The 17,582-nt window shown below is 35.4% G+C and overlaps 1 protein-coding gene across 8 annotated transcripts in view; it reads right to left on the reverse strand.

Annotated features, from left to right (window-relative positions):
* Positions 1 to 17,582, reverse strand: part of DIAPH2 (diaphanous related formin 2) — a 246,342-nt gene that overhangs the window by 204,380 nt on the left and 24,380 nt on the right. For 7 of the 8 annotated variants that reach the window (XR_010834759.1, XR_010834760.1, XM_067005015.1 and 4 more), the window contains 11 exons: positions 17,534 to 17,554; positions 11,715 to 11,854; positions 10,574 to 10,648; positions 10,419 to 10,488; positions 9,606 to 9,742; positions 8,423 to 8,531; positions 5,263 to 5,373; positions 3,809 to 3,927; positions 3,298 to 3,414; positions 2,210 to 2,328; positions 730 to 794 (listed from right to left, as the gene is read on the reverse strand). Coding sequence is in view for 6 of the 8 variants with exons in the window: in XM_067005015.1 (XP_066861116.1) it covers positions 730 to 794; positions 2,210 to 2,328; positions 3,298 to 3,414; positions 3,809 to 3,927; positions 5,263 to 5,373; positions 8,423 to 8,531; positions 9,606 to 9,742; positions 10,419 to 10,488; positions 10,574 to 10,648; positions 11,715 to 11,854; positions 17,534 to 17,554 (1,083 nt within the window). In the remaining 2 variants the exon portion in view is untranslated. The remainder of the gene's footprint in view (positions 1 to 729; positions 795 to 2,209; positions 2,329 to 3,297; positions 3,415 to 3,808; positions 3,928 to 5,262; positions 5,374 to 8,422; positions 8,532 to 9,605; positions 9,743 to 10,418; positions 10,489 to 10,573; positions 10,649 to 11,714; positions 11,855 to 17,533; positions 17,555 to 17,582) is intronic. The other variant, XM_067005016.1, reaches the window with a different exon arrangement.

The raw sequence follows: 17,582 nt of genomic DNA on the forward strand, positions 1-17,582 counted from the left end.
TTCTACAAAAGTATTTTAAAGGCCTAACCTCTTATGTTTCTGATAATATTTCAAGACTTCCCATAACTGAAATAAGGCTAAGTTATCAAGTTCCTAATAAAAGAGAGCTGGACCAGAAGAAAGAAGTAGTTTGCAAAACAAGTTCCAAAATACCCTATAACGCTCAAATGTGAGTAATACAGAAAAAAGTTATTCTTCCCCATAACATAATACTTCATCTTCGGCATTATAAGGAGCTAAAGCAGTATTTTCGTGTTAGCATCTCCACAGTTAGAATTGATGCTTTTTGAAACGTTGAATGACTCTGCTTTAGGTACGTTTACACAGGTTTGAAGCCAGCACTAGATGAAGAGCTATGACAACTCGTTCCTTCCCCCCTCACACACCGCCCTTTTAAAAAGCATTATTTAGTCAAACACCTAAAATGCAACATGTTTCGGGACAAAATAGTAGCAACTGGAAATCTTTTCCCATCAGTTATCTACGGGAGATTGATACAAGTGAAAAATATTCACAGCTAATAGTAATCACCTGCTTTTGATTTTGGAGGAAGCTGGAATCTGAGCCTTGCACAGCAACACCCCCAGAGCTATTAACTGTGGAAGAACCTCCTGCCTGTGAAATTCGTTGTTTCCAAGTTTCCACTAAATTTCTACTGCGAAACAAGCCTACAGCATTCTTGTCAGACATCTGTTCCATAACTTAAAAAGAGTGGTGACAAGGACTTACTTTTCTGGAAAATTCTGCTGCCTTTTTTTCACTCTCTTCTACTTTCGCTTTGTCCACACATGCATCTGAAAGTTAAATTAATCAACACACAGAAGTCAGGTAAAACATCACAGCTCTAGGGTCCCTTCCAACTACAATTACACCATGACACAAAAGCAAGAGACAAAAGATAAAATGAATTACTAGGCTGATCTGACCAAACATTTGTTGAATTATTTTGATCAGCAAAATCTGTGACTATGAAAAAAAAGCAGTGAGAACACGACTAGTTTTTTAAGTTGAAGATAAATAACTACAGCTGTTTTGTCTCTAACAGATTACAGTTTGCACATAATGATTTTTGCCCTTCTCTTCTAGATTAATCTACTCCTAAGTATGAGGTGAAAAAGGACTTCTACACTAGCATGAAGTAATAGTTACTTCTGAGTTTTCAATTCAGAAAGCCTCCTTCTGAGATAAGAAACCCAAAACTGAGCTGCTTCTGATTTTAGTAAAAGTCAGAGGTGAAGACAATTTGGACAGACTGTAAAGCAGGTTTCTTCACTCAGTGGTACAAAATACTTCTACTGACTTTTCATGGATGGTAAAAAATATAATTTTTATAAGTGAAACAAACAAAATTAACTGTATTATAAGTAGGAACTGGCATGGATAGACAAACCAGTTATTCCCTCAACTAGTAGGTCAATGGAAAAGATTTTGAGGTAAGATTAAGTGACCAGGTTCCTAGTCATAACTGAATAAAATACAGATACACAGATACACCTTTTTAGATATGGAAGTTACTTTTTCATAAAGCAATTCTTCCCCACCCCTCCAACACAACCTGTACAACATCCTTTCTCACCTTCTCTTATCACATCACCAAAAAAGCTTTTCCCAAATGAAGATGTTCTCAAAGAGTAACTACTTCCTTATACGAAACATTTACTCCAGAGGATGCCACCATTTAAAGAACACAGTGTATTCCACCCATCTTAAGAAAACTTACAGCAACGCTTTTAAATGCTGTTAACTGCCATTTAATTGATATTGTATTATTCAGCTGCTTCTTTCCCAAATGACACAAAGAACTGCAGCACTGTGGATGTTCAACTGACTGGTTTAGCTTACTAAACCATCTCAAATACTTGGAAAATATTCTTAGAATTAACCCTATAACAATTAAAAATTCAGTAACAGTTAATATTGACATAATTTTTGGTATTTGTTACAGACCTGAAATTCATAAAATTTATGAAAAAGCAATTTTTAGTTAGCATAGTTCTCCAATACAACATTGGAGAAGAAAACTTCATCTCTGTCATTTATTAAAGGCTGCAGAGCTTAATCTGGCCTTTTCTACAAGTACACCTGTAACTTACATGCATATTTCTATGAAACTGAGAAAACTCACACAAGTTAACCTCAGACACCAGTACAGAAAGGAAAACGTACACTTTAGTAAAACACAGTATAAGATTGCTTGTAGTATACAAACCAACAAGGTGAGTAAAATCCACATCCATTCTTCCTCTGCATTTAAAATCTGGGTCCATGCCACTAGAGTGCAATACTATCTGTGATACGCATTCTTCAATTATCTTGTAATACTGAGGTCTAACAAAGAACACATTTTACAAGACAACATGAACAATAATTTATGCAACAAGGAGTGGAAAATGGGGCAACTATTACTCCTAGTATAAGAATTTTACAATTCTAGTAAAAGGATCAAGTCAAGTCTTATTTGTACGCTGGCTAATAAAGCACTATTACAACATTAACTACTTCAGTATTTTCAACATATGCTGCAGCAATTCTTTAGCACGTCATCAATACACTGAATTCCATCACTTGCAGAATTAGTTTACTGTTAAGTTAATCAATCGATATTGTTGTCTAAATAACAGTATCAGGGTCCTGTAACATTAGAGAATTCTGTGCTCAGAATTGTTAGTTGTAACCAGTGCAGGGTATTACACACCTCAATTCCACATAGCATTGAGTTTTCGAAGTAGTAAATGCTCAAGCCTGACCTGGCAGTATTCCAAACTTCGACAAAAAATTAAGATTTTGAAGATTTCTCAGGTTATATTTTACTTCTTAATTTCATTTTGCACATCAACTGTTTTTATCATTAACTTACAAGAAAACATTTCCTAAAACAAAAATTCTATACATAATACTTTTACATTGCTAAGACACAACGAGGTGCACGTACGGTAAAGAGAAGTTTACAGTGGAAAGAAGATGCAGAGCATCATGAAAGACTTTTGAATTACTAGTTATACAACTAACATAAGTTCATTGAAGCCCCAGAAGCTATCAAACTCAACTGAAGGGTCATGTGCTCAATAAATTAAGAGATTAGAGGATGAGGGTGCTAGAGGAAGTAAGGCTCAAGTCTTTTAAACAAGTATTATATTTAATATGATCTTTATAAAATTAACACTGAGCAGAAAAACAAGCATCATGTAACATATCAGCTACAGAGCAAACTACTCAGAAGTGATCACGAGCCACTCAATTTATTTTTATTCTTCCCCTTACCACCTCCAAATATCAACCCTGACAGCTGACTCTTACCTGACATAGTAATCATTCCTGATGAGAAGGAAGTGTTGGAGAATTGACAAAAAGTAGTTTTCAGAAGAAGTATCTTTCAACATATTATACAACAGGTGATATACTTCATTCATATCGGTGCAAACATTGTTAAGGAAATACAGGAATTAAAAATAAATAAATAAATAAAATTAAAAAATAAATATTTCTTCTTCTAACTTAGTTATCAAAACTTAATTTTCCTCAAAATTATAATCTTTCATGGATGTTATTTTATATCTTCATGTATCACAAAACAGAGTTTAGTTTAGTAAATGCTATTCACAACAAATTTAGTTCCTAATTACTCACATTTAAATCACAAATATTACTACTAATTTTCTAAGTAAGATTTTAACAAAAACAAGTGGAATGAGATGTGCCTGAGCAAGTCCCTGCAAAACACGCAACTGCGACAAATCAATTGCATGTAAAGCATTCTACCTTTAATAGTTATTAAACAATGTAATAACACCATTTCTACAAAGGATATTCCATTTCCGCTCTGATATCATGGAGACGATGTGACAGTTCAAGCAAGTCTTCTTCTTTGTTCTCATCAAACACTTTCAACTGAATATCAAGCTCTTCATTCTCCTTATCTTTCAAGGCCTATTGTTCAAGACAGTGCATCTTAATTTTGCCTTTTTTTCCTAAAGCAAGAATTCCACCACCACCACTCCTACCCCTACAAAGATTACATCACGGCAAAATCTAAGACATAAAGCTTAGGAGCAGAAAATACATATTTTAAAGAGGAAAAAGTTGTAACTCAGATATTTTTTAAATGTTATTGCACAGTTGAGGAAAAATTAAGGCATAGTATCGGCCAATAAGGCAGAACAATAAGCCAATATCAGATATAGGCTATAGAAATACGAAACTTTCTGATTGAGTTTTATTTTCTTAATGGAACACAGTTGACAGTTCAGATCTCATGTCAAAGCACAAGTAAATTTCAAAACATTAATGAAAGTGAATGTAAAAAGCCTAAACAAGTGTAAAAGACATGCTTACAAACTTTTAAAAGTTAATCTACAACACAGCACGAAAAGTATCTGTGGTATATTGAGAAACATTTACAAGTAAAACAACAGAGAAGAGAAACTACACACAACAAAAACCAGTATTTTGAGTAACGAAAAAAATTGGTTTCCTTGAAATAACACAAATAATTTCCCTAAAATACTTGAGAGCCAGGTTTAACTTCCTACTGGGCAAATCATAAAAACAAAAAACTAATTCAAAAGCCGTTAGTGTGAATGTACTTCATGCCCTAAATAAAAATGTGCCTGGAGTTGTCATAACTTGATACGTACAAACTAAATGTTAAATATATGTTTCTACTTTTGTTGTTGTTGTTTATGTATTCTGATTCTAATGTTTGAAAACCAGAGAAGCATACTACGAATACTCAGAGCATGAGACAGAACTCTGGATCCTCCTGAATTTTTCTTATTTCAGAATCCCTCTGCACTTCAGTTTCTTGAAAAATAACCCATTCTACCATGTTTTCTATCATGATTTATTACAATTCAGTTCATCTGACACCCCACTTACCCCCCAATTCTTAAGTTCTAGAAGTATTCATTAATTGTGTAAAGACTAATTTTCAGTAGGTGTTAAAACACACACACACAAACAGCTCTTTAGGCTTTCAGAAGCGCTATAACAAATAAAGACAGCAGATCACATTCAAGTACAAACATGATATAAAACCTACGTACCCTGAAAAAATAGACATGTAAGTATCAGAAACCTTTTCAAAGCAAAAACTACAGTTGCATGAATTCAGACAAATACAAGCAGGTATGCCATAATTTCTCACATCTCCTGCATGCCTTCGGAATATATAAACAACAACATGTCAATGAAGCAATCAGTTATTCTTCAACAATCTCAGGTAGTTGGCTATCATCAATTCCAATCAATATACAAACTACGTACAGGCAATATTTTCTTCAGGCCACAGCGTAAAAACTCATTTCTCAAGTGTATCCTGAAATCAAGTTCTTCTGGAGATGTAACAAGGGCATTGATGAGCTGCATGCAGGCTACCTGTTATTGGAAATACAGGAAAAAAAACTTTTAGTACGCATACAAATGAAAATAAATACTTATTGTCTTTGCCTATTTCAGTTTACTCTATAAAAAACAAGTAGCAAGAGATTGATATTGTCCATTACATTGTACGCAGGCAACAGTTTGACTGACTTTGGCTAGTCAAACATCAAATACTGTCCTGCTTTCATATTGTGAGTACTTCTGCTACTTCAACGTGGTATTGGGTGTAAAGGATTAAACAATTTCAGAAAGCTATTACAACGCTACAGTTCCACGCTGCAAGTCCTCTTCTTCCTTAGTACATGCTAATTTGAAAACAACCTGTTTTTTTTTACAGTACTCAGAAATCATTTGAAAAAAACACACACTAAATATTTTGCATCAGCAGGTGTCTTTTCTACTCCTGCACCTCATTTTTGCAAAATGCCTGAAGTTTCAGACTATGGGCTAATGCTTTAATTGAACAGCTGTGCACTTGAATTAATTTTAAAACAGGTACACAATATCATAATGCCAAAGTGCTGACACACATTATAAGATGAAAACAGGACTCCAGGGAAATACCATGTTTAGAAAGAACTGTTAACTGCAAATAGAAGTAGCATTAGGGTAGACATAAATAAACAAACAATTGCTTCAGAGAAAAAAATCAGATAAATACACCCTTCTAATTTTAATTACATTCACTATTTAGTTTTAATGGAACATCCTATGGAGCCTTAATTTCTATTAAAACACTTTCAAAGACACTCCCTTTATATAGCTGCATCATCTGATAATGTAGTATCATCACATTTGCTTCAATGATTCTTATTATGTTACCAAGACACGACTTAACAAGCCCAAAGTACAAGTCCAATCAGAAATTAATAGAGAGAAAAGGTGCCATCTGCTGTGATTGCTTTTGCCAGAAGAGATGTTGGCTTAATGACTTGTGCCATACATTACAAGTGAAGAACAGTTTTGCCAGAAACAAGTTAATGGGTCTTACGATTGTATATTTATTGAAGCGTAAATGTAGTTTGGGGGTGGTTTTTTGTTCGGAGAGTGTTTTGTTTTGGGTGGTGTTTTTTGTTTTGTTTTTAAATCAACACGGTCAAGGTTGGAGGTATCAAAATGAATTTCTTTTGTGATAACATCACTATTAATTTAACAAGCATGCTTAAGATGCAATCTGATTACATAGTACCAAAACAAAGGCAACCAACCATTTCAGTTTAAAATGCTTTCAAAAAGTTAACATGTTTATTAGTAGTAGAAAGATAAATGTCAATCTCCATTTCGTCTTAGGCTTTCAGGAACACCCACCCATGTTCATGGTAGCTAGCATTTTAAAGCATTTCCACCTACATTTCATAGTTATTCTAAATTATTAGTATTATGAAGTAATTTGCTTATTTATGACAACATGACTAAAAACCCTGGGGAAAAAAAGAGTAAGTATATTTCATAACTTACTTCTCCAAGACTGTACCTTTAAACAATAGAAATAGTTTTAACTGATCCCAGTACAATTGAGTTGCATGTGGGTTTCTCCCTATCACAAACTAGACAAATTTTTATGCTATTTCTGCTGAAGAGTTTTAAATTCCATACTTTTGAGTAATCTAACCTCTACTATTGCACTTTTCCAAAAAGATTTTCTGGGTAGATATTTTCAAAATTGACAAATTTCAAAACAGAATACATACTCCATTTTGTGGATACTATGACCAAATTGCTTCTAAGAAATACGTTTTACCCAAGTTCATACAGCACTGCTTCAAAGCAGATGTCATCTATAGAAACTTGCTGAACACCTAATCAGCTCCAAAACATGAGTTTCTGATGGTAAATTAAGACTCCTGTAGCTGACATATATGATCTAATAATGGATAAAGGGATCCCTTCCATGCAGTTAACGGATGCATGGTTAAGGGAATTGAGTGCACCCTCAGTCTGCAGACAACACCAAGTTGGGGGGAAATGTCAATCTGCTAGAGGGTAGGAAGGCCCTGCAGAGGGACCTGGACAGGTTGAGCAGAGGCCAATGCGATGAGATTCAACATGAGCTAAGTGCCGGGTCCTGCAGTTTGGCCACAACAACCCCACACAGCGCTACAAGGTTGGGGCAGAGTGGTTGGAAAGTTGTGCAGAAGAAAAACATCTGGGGTATTGGTCGACACTCACCTGAACATGAGTCAGCAGTGTACCCGGGTGGCCAAGAAGGCCAACAGCATCCTAGCTTGTATCAGGAACAGTGTAGCCAGCAGGACCAGGGAGATGATCGTCCCCCTGTACTTGGCTCTAGTGAGGCTGCACCTCGAGTGCTGTGTTCAGTTTTGGGCCCCTCACTACAAGTCTTATGAGGAACTGCTGAGGGAACTGTGGGTGTTTAATCTGGAGTAGAGGAGGCTCAGGGGAGACCTTATTGCTCTCTACAACTACCTGAAAGGAAGATGTGGGGAACTGGGGGTCAGCCTCTTTTCGCAGGTAACTAGTGATAGGACTAGAGGGAATGGTCTCAAGTTGCGCCATGGGAGGTTCAGGTTGGAAATGAGGAGACATTTCTTCTCAGAAAGAATAGGTAGCCATTGGAATGGGTTGCCCAGTGGAGGTGGTGGAGTCAACGTCCCTGGGGGTGTTTAAGGAAAGGCTGGACATGGTACTTAGGGAAATGGTTTAGTGGGTAATATTGGTGGTAGAGGGATGGTTGGATTAGATGATCTTGGAGGTCTTTTCCAACCTTAACAATTCTATGATTCTTTCACAGACTTATTACTTGAGCACTAGATCTGGCATCAAAGAAAATGAGTATCACTGATTCTTTTATTTTCGTTCTTTGTCATTCTGTTTTTGGGACGAGAAATTTTTATGTTTCACACAGTTGACAAAATCTAGTATCAGCAGGTCTTTTCTATTTTTCCTCTTTTAGTAAACCCTGGGGTAACAGTAGTAAATAGTTTTCACTGGTAAATAATTTAAAGATTGTTAAATAGTACACAGTCTTTTAGTATTTCAGATTTCTTAACTATTGGTAAGCATATAAAAAAAGTAAACCCACCTGCAGTTGTAAGAATTCATGATTCTCCAGTCCTTCAACAATCTGAGAAAAGCGTTCCCTGTTGTTCCTCTCAGCAGCAGTTGTTATAGCTCCTAAAAGCTTGTCCAGCCTAAGAGAAAGATGAACTGTCAAAACATATACAACTGCCAACAGTCATTTTAAAGATGTGTAGCCTTTATTTATGCAACGCAAGATTTTAGTGCAGTTGTAGATAATCTGAAAGCATTTATCTATATTCATCTACATACAGTTGAAAACAAGCCAAGAATCAAGCATTAAAATACATACATGATTAATGACTTACCTATGTAAAGTTGAAAAACAATCAAGAACTAAGTGTTAAAATATCTACAAGAGTCATGTTGAACTATAAAAGGTGACTAGATCTCTAAACAGTTGTGACATTCAGCTAAGAAAGAAGACATGGCAAAAACAATTACTACCTTTGCAAACTGTGCAAAGTACTACCAGAAATCTTTCATGCTAGAATTCCCAAATAACCTGTCTTTTCAGAACCCTTATGTAGTGAATAGGCAAAAACATTCTGAAGACAAAGTTCACCATTTTTAATGTTCAGTAAACTGAGAGACTCAATAATTCAAAGCAAACATATGCCAAATGATTATCTTTATTTTACAAAGACAGTGGGCATATCTTAACATGTGATGCTAAACTAGTCAATTTCAAAAATCATCAGTTCATCTCCCCTCCTCAGATGCTGATGTCCCAATTGAATTCCTCCCAGTAATGGGACCAGTTGTGCCCCACGATAACAATTTTAAACACTCTAAATCTGATAGCTTTCCTTGTAGCAATTAGAAGTTTGCTATTCCTTAACAATCTTCTCAGGGATATATGAAATAACTTATGCTTTGTTTTTTTTTCAGCAGGTATTTATGAATGTTCATGGCTAAAGTCATCTCTTCTCTACAGTACATCGTTATATCTTTTTCAGACGTTTTTCAGGTCATGTTTCGTAAATTTCTTATTTGCTTTTCTCTGATTTAATACCAGATTAATGCATCAGAACAGGTGAAAGTCTCTTCTCATTTAAAATACAAGTAGCATTAAAAAAGTAATGACATAACAGATTACAATTACATATACAAGTTCTCACCTGTGTCCTAGCTGAGAACGCAAGAGCATTCAGAAAAAAAGAATTTTGTTTTAATGTCTTACTTACATGTTCTCCTCTCCAACGATGCAAAGAGCAGAAAGTATTTTCACTGTTTCTGTCATCATGTGTGGTTGCCTTGGATCAATTGCTCTTGATAACAGTAAGAGACTTCTTTCATCTCCTAGAATCCTTTGCAATCCGTACTTAACAAAATAGAAAGCTTACAGTGAAAATAAAATATTGGCCTCAAATTCTCATAATCATCGGATTTCGGAACCTTAGGTATCCTCAGACACATGCACACACTCCATATGAATCTTGGTAACATTCTACTAAAACCTGGCTATTACTGCTTGGAGATGGAAGTCAGACTCCCAGTCTTACATTTAATTTTTTTTCCTAGGAAAACAAAAATCAGTTCCTAAAAAAGATAGCCAACCTTGTAAAATTAGGTACCAGTTCGTATTTTTTATCTGAACTACCTCAACAGTATGAAGAGTTAGTTCTTATATTTCCACCTGTCCTACCCTACCCCATAACAGCCCCTGGGCAAGTCAAAACACACATGCACATACACACACTAAATCACAGAAGTCAAAAACTAAGCTCGTTTTTATTGTATACTTGTAACGGAGCTGAAATAGGGTAGGTCAAAAAAAAAATTAGATTGGCATTTGTCTAATTTTTTTTTCTTCAATTTTCATCAAGTACAAGTTAGTTGGCAAAAAGTTATATTAACTTGAGACCTATATTTTTAAGAGTCTGCTAACAAAAGATATATGAAATTTCCTTGCTTTTCTAAGATTCAACATGCTTCATTCATCTTGAAATCAAAAAACTACTATACCAGAAGTTATCTGCATTTTAAGTATTTCTTACTTTATTGTTCATAAATGCTTTGAGGCACTGGATAAGTTTATGTTGATTCTTCTTATCAATATTTTCTTGCCTTGAAAGGGAGAAGGAAAACAACGTAAGTACAATCTTCATGTGCTACCCCATCCCTCCCCCCTTCAAGTGATCTGAGTCCTTACTGTTTCTTGTCCAGAAGCCTTTCCAACACATCCAACATAAGTCCAAGACCTTCGTGTCCAAAATTGTTAACCCAGCTGGAAAAGGGAGGGAAAATGCTTCTAATTATTTCTTAATCAAACCTTAAGCTTACAAAGCTATGTCTCCAGTACTGCTCTCTTCAGGCACACTACTGTAAGACTTACTTTCTAAGAAGTTCTGATCGACAAGACCAATGCTTACTTCCAGAAATCAGACTTTATTAAGACCCATCAGAAAACTCAAGAAAACATTGCAGACAATTGCAGGCAACTCATTTATCCTCTTACATTGTGCTGAGAACTACGTTTTGGTGCCAATACGCACGCGGCTGGGTGTTTCACAGGAAGTGACTAATGGGAAAGAATCCCACATTCACACAAATTCTCTTAATCCTCAAAGTCGTATCTGCCTACACCTCTGTGTACCCCCCAAGACCTGCAAAAAATCACTTTGAATAAAACATTCAGAAACTTCCAATCCTCTGGAAGGCAGTAACCCATGCCATTGCAAGATCTTTAAAAAAAGTTCGGTAAAACTGATTAAGAAGTTTGTTTAGAAACAAAAAGAAACAGTAACAATAATCATCATCTTTTATCACTTAATTAGCAGTTAAGCTATGATCCTGCAACAATAGAAACGTGGAAAACGGTTTCAGAAACATCTCATTACATATGTGCACTGCTTTAATAACTTCCCTCACAAAACATTTGTTTCAGAAAAAAACAGATTTGGTTTACATAGTTCATACTAAGAACAAAGTTTCATGTATAAACTAGAACAGACTTAGGCAACCTGTTGGAGCTAGTCTGAATACAACTGTTGTACCATTTGCATCCAGAGTAGGAACAGAATAAATCATTACAATCAATACAAATTTCATCCTCAAATTGCAGGGTGCAGACAAGATTTTGATATTCAATCATCCTATTTGATATCAACGTGTTATTGGCTACTGATGTAAAATGAATTCCCACCTTTAAAAGAAGGGATCTCAGAACTTTCAAAACCAACCCTTTTTAAAGCATTAATGTAAAGGCTCTGGCAAAAAAAACAAAAATAAAAACCGAACACTACTTTATACAGATAAACACCATGATGAAAACCAGAGCAGAAGTTACTTACCTAACTGGATTGCTGGTTAGAGACACTCTCAAAGACTCTAGACAATTAAGAAGCTTTTCCTCTGCAATTCCAGATCGCAATTCATGAATATATTCTTGTGAGGACAGCGTGCATTCATGCTTGCTGTTTTTCAGTCCCCCCTATCACAGAAGAGAGAATGCTGCTTAACAGTCATTGTAGCATTTAAGTAGATGGTAACACATAAGCATGTCAGTATTTCCACATGCATTTTAATATCGCTGTTTTCCCTGTACAACTATTAAAGACCCTTGCCTGATTTTTGAAAAATGTTTAACAGGTTAGATTTTGTATCACAAGGGTAAACACATTTCTGGAATCTTTTTCACTTCCTTGAAGAAAGTCCATGGTACCACATGTTGGATATAAAAACGTACTCTTATAGTTCAATTGTATTAACATATTTGACTGCTTAAGACAATCTTATTTAGCATTTGCTTCACCATACTGTATTAGAAACCACCACAAATGCACTCCAAACCCCCACAGTTGTTGTTAAGCTTCTCTTATCATTCTCTCTTTACCTTTCTTCAATATTTGTTTTTATAGCTGCATTACCATATCCTGACACTCAAATTCTCTCTTCTCGAGAAAGAATAGCAAGTTAAGCCACTGAAGATGACTTCAAAAAGGAGCTGGTATCCACTAACTGTTAAATTGGTGTTTTTAAAACCATGCAAATACATGACTCAATGATTTCTTGTTGTAGCAGAACTCCCTGCTTGGTCACTAACAGAGATCCCTAGAGGATCTTATTCGTTACAAAACAGAAGAATGATGTAGAAGATTTGACAAAGAGCTCATCTCCCTGCTGTAGTGCTATTACAGAAGAATAACCATGTACAAAGGTATTTCAGTATACCTTTCAGTATGTCAGTATTTCAGTATATGTTATTCAGTTTTTAGAGCTGTAGCATTCAAAACCATGAACAATGCTCAAAACATTTTACCAAAAGGTGCAAATAACCCTTTGCAGAGCTCTGATCAGTTGTAGAAAAGTAGGCTTATCTTCAAAGTGTGGTTATCACTAATAGGCAGTTGTTAAAGCTCCTTACCTCTCTACAGTTGAAGAGAACCTGATAAAGTTGTGTCATGAGTGTAAAGACAATATTAAAAATGTCTGACCCAAAAGAGGATTTGCATGCATTTAGTTTTATTTGTATCAGGAAGTTCAAATGCTGTAACCTTCCACTTGTGCCTCTTTCAGAAAGCTACACGTTTCATGAAGTTTGTTTTGCTTTATTTAAATTCTTAACATTCATGTTCCAACAATGACACTAAATATGGTTGTTGACAAAATAATGCCTTTTCTACATTAAAGTTAATGATTTTGACCTACATATAACCCAATGTTAATTCATATAACAACTATTAAAATGTTCACAGTATATATTCAAATATATACAACATCAACAAAACAACAATCTGACAGGGACTGTGAATGTATTAAGACAAGAGTGCTCTCATGCCTGTGTCAGCTTTGGAGATGTGGACATGAATAGTGCCTTTAGCTAGACAATGCATGCCAGTTACACAGAAAAGGACTAGGAGAGCGATGAAGATGAGAAATAGCATGTAAAGGAACTATAGTCTGTCAATATCAACTTTCTAAACAAAGAAATGCTGTGATGCAAAACATACGCTTGGCTTTAAATCAAGGAAGCATATTAGCACTATGTATTAAAAAATCATAATAGTACTGCAAAATCATTATTCTCAAAGTCCGTAATGTAAAGAAGTGGAAAACAGGAACAATTTCATGCAGTTCATTGCTTTGGATGGAAACCTGGAAAAGATTATATGTGTTACTATCACTATCTGCATTGTACTAGATGCAGATTTTGTCATCTCAGATGTTCCCTAAGAGTGTAAAAAAATACAGAAGCACTGCTGTAAGTCACAAAAATATATACAGAGATAATGGAAGCTTCAACCATATGTCTTTACATATTAAGTTAAACCCTAAAAAAAGCACTCCAAAATGCAAGACATATTTGGTTTTCAAAAGATGATTTCCTGTGTCTAGCCCTTCCACTGTAGTTTGCTGCAAACTCTAAAGAAGTACCTACACAGATGAGGCATTTAAGACTTTTTTGTAATGTTTTCTTTTATACGTAAACTTGGTGTGCTCTTGCTGCCTCTCTTTCATAGGCACTTAGGACATTAGTGAGGATCCTCTGTTCTATTTCCTTGCTTCCGTAGAACTCAAGATTCCTTCAAAAACAGGTAAAATTTATCAACAGGTGAAAAGTTGCAGGAATTGGAAGCACGATCTCCTAAGCCTTCTTATCATGTTTTATGGAACAGGTGTACTTCTCCATTGTTGGCACGACTAAACACCTTTAACTGCGTGACAGTAAGAAACCATCTCAGCTTCCTTCCCCCCAACCCTTCAAAAACAGATTATCACTAAAAGTGGCTCAAAAAATCCATTCTCAAAGCCTTTTATCCAAGTACTCTAAATCATACTAGAGAATTCTCGGCTTCTCAACAGGATTACTTCGTTGTTTTCTGCAAGCAATTTGTCAGTCTCATTCCACTCTTCTTTCCTCTAGCCACGCTAAACTCAAGTGCTACAACCAGGTGCTATTTCTTTTGTTTCTGTATTAAGACCATTTTATTCGAATGCTATATTTAAGTACTGCTATGCCTTTATATGGTTCATATTTTAATATATATATTTCAGTTATTCTGAAAGCACAGCCTAGAAAAAAAATGGAATACAAGGTCACAGTTAAGTATAGGCTTTACGTGAGAGCTTCTGGTAAGACTGAAAGCAAAAGTGAAGTACAAAGGGATGTAGATGGCTAGGTCCCACACTAGAACTTCCAGAGATTAAATCGAGCATAAGATCAAAGATCTTAGAAGTAACTTCACAACCGGTCACCTCAGTATTACAACTAAGGTATATAATTATTCATTTATGATCACTCAAACGAAAGCTTGGACCACACATTTAAAATCCTTCTCCGAGGAAGTCAGAAGTTAAGTTTAAGGAAAAAAATAAGCTTAACAAAACTCTGGGAAGTCTCACCAAAAACAAGTGTATGAAAGAAAACCCAGCTTGCTTTCTCAAGAAAAAGGGTAAATCTAACAAAATCAGCTGTGTGCTATACACATTTCAAGGTTTAAGGGACAGCAGTAACAAGACAGATACCTTACAGCACAGAACATAAAAAATCATCTGAAGTATGGCTTTCTCTCTACTTGTTTAATTATTCCTTAGAAAAACAGACAACAATTAAATATTTAAAATATTTTTATTTTCAGTTTCTTATTCTACATTGGCTACAGGTGCTAGACAATAAATTCTTCCCCCGGTAATTTAGTAAATGTCAGAAGGGTCTTCCAAAGTGCCCACCTTCATACACTACTAAGGTTTTATCACCAGAGGAGACCTGTAAACAAGGTTAGAAGCCAGTATCTAACAAAACAGGAACACAAAAAAGCATTTTAACCTTCATGAGGAATATGCCAGTATTCTCTCTACTCTGTGCTAAAGAACTATGAAGCACCCCTACAGCAAACAGATGGGCTGCAACAGTTAAAATACGAGACCAGAAAAATCTGAAAAATCAGATGAAGAAGTTTTAACTATGTTGCTTCCATTAGACAGGCATTTTTTACTTCAGGGAGAATGCTGGTAACCAGTACATTGACTAGAAATCTCACAATATCATAAGTGGTCACTTCTATCCAATTCACTATACCGCTGGTACCAGAATACTTATTAATGAAGTCAAAGTAGTAGCTTATATTCCACCCCCATCACCTCACACCAAATGACTGAAGAGTTTTTACATACCGTCTATTAATGCAATTCTATTGCTATGTCAAGCAAATGAACAACTATATTTTAATTAGAGCGTAACAACAAAGGCAGATAAGACAACGGAGGGAGTGCTCAGAGACCTTCTAAATCCTACATACTTGCAGCACATTTTACTCAGAAAAGCAGTGCCCTTTTTCAACCTATGAGTAAAAATATTGTATCATCTCATGTACTAGAAGCTGAAACTCTATATAGCACCTATCCACTTTACCCCTTAGACACTAGCCAGACATGCTAACTCAACCCAACAAAAACAGAACCTAGTTCTACCTCAGATATCTATGTTAGCGTCTTACAGTTAAGCATAGCTGTGCCATTTGAATGCAGTTCTCTCTGCCTTTAAAAGACAAGAAAGCTTGTTAAATGGGCAGCTCATATGACAAGCAGGCACCAATGTTTGATGTCCCGAATAAAACTCAAATGAATTGAAGCTCCAGGTTCTCCAGGAACAAGCAAACCTCTTCTCTGCAACTGTACTAGAACCCATCAGTATCAGCATCAACAGCATCATCAGTCCAAAGTTCTCCTCCTTTCTAACCATAAAATCTGTAGCTTTTCAGAAAAGTAACTACATACAATATATACAAGTGTCAACCTTTTTGTAAACAAAGTGAACAAGATAGTTGTCAGTCATCCAGAAGGCTCAGTCTGCCTGGAGGCATGCTGGTCTGGAACTTGGGGAGCAGCAGGTGGATTTATTTTGTTGTGTGTTTATTTTCTGTTTATTTATCATTCTCCTTCTCAGAGTACAACACCAGTGCTGTCAGATGCACTCAATTTCCAACGGATGAATCCGATAAAAAACAAACACTGAGAATAAGCACAACATGCATTCTTTAAGCCATTATATGTATGCATAAGCCATGCTTTAAGAGGGGCATTTCTTAATTTCCTAGTTACTTGTGCAAAAACATGCTTTTAATGCATAACTATTAATTCACAGTCTGACAGAGAAAAAGAAAAGGCATGCAGAAAATGACATTCTGGTATATTCTATTCCACATATCCCAATTTCCTTTATAAAATAATCTCTTCACAAAGCAGCTGTTCAGAGCAATTCATATTACAAGGAAATGACATGGGAGCAGGAATTATTTGAAACTGGTTTGAATGCATATTAATAAAAGAACCTCTGAGGTAATGATTTTTATGGTGTTGTTTTTGTTTGTTCGTTTTAACTACAAAATAGAAACATTGAATATGACCTAAGTAGCAAACCTCGCAATAAAAAATATAATAAATAAATAAAAAGCCTGCTTGGCTACAATTAAAGGCCACCCATAACTAAAGAGAACATCTTTACTTTCAGGCATTATTTAAATTGTAAATGTAATTATTCCCAGAAAGTCATTTTGATCCTTTTTCCTGAATTTAGTCCTGATAAAAGAAGCATCAAATACTTGTTTTAAGAAGTTAAATACTAATAAATTCAACCATGACAATATAAAACGCAACCAAGCACATACTAAGGCAATAGCTATGCTGCCTATACTACTTAATTGACCTTCTGAATCCTGTGTTAATCCTATTTACACTGATATCCAGGAGCTGACATTTTCACAGTGAACTATGAATGTTAACAACTAAAACATTACAAAAATCCGCATCTAAACAGAAAGAAAGAAGTCAAAGACTAATTTCAAGGTTCAGTTGATTGCCTTCAGCACAAAAGCATGACAAGCCTAAACTGTATTGGTTGCTCATGATGAGCAGATGAATTCTCAGAGTTGCAAGTCTCTTGAAATAGATCCCTAAAAACTTAAAATGGATCCCTTGGTGCAATAAATAATTTTATAGTGGTAAGTTAAGTCCGACTGTGGTCATAAATAATTAGTCTGATGAAGTAAGGATGCACTTATGCCCATGGAACTTTTAAATCCATGATGAATGTCTAAATTATTCTAACCTACTCTCTAGAAACCAAAACGTATTTATAATAAGAAAACAAAACTATCATGTTCATACTCACCGGAACTTTACTTCCGACTATCTGCATGCAGTGGCCAGCCAAGAGAGGT

Source organism: Anser cygnoides, chromosome 13 (genome assembly GCF_040182565.1).
Source record: "Anser cygnoides isolate HZ-2024a breed goose chromosome 13, Taihu_goose_T2T_genome, whole genome shotgun sequence".
In the NCBI taxonomy this organism is placed as follows: Eukaryota; Metazoa; Chordata; class Aves; order Anseriformes; family Anatidae; genus Anser; species Anser cygnoides.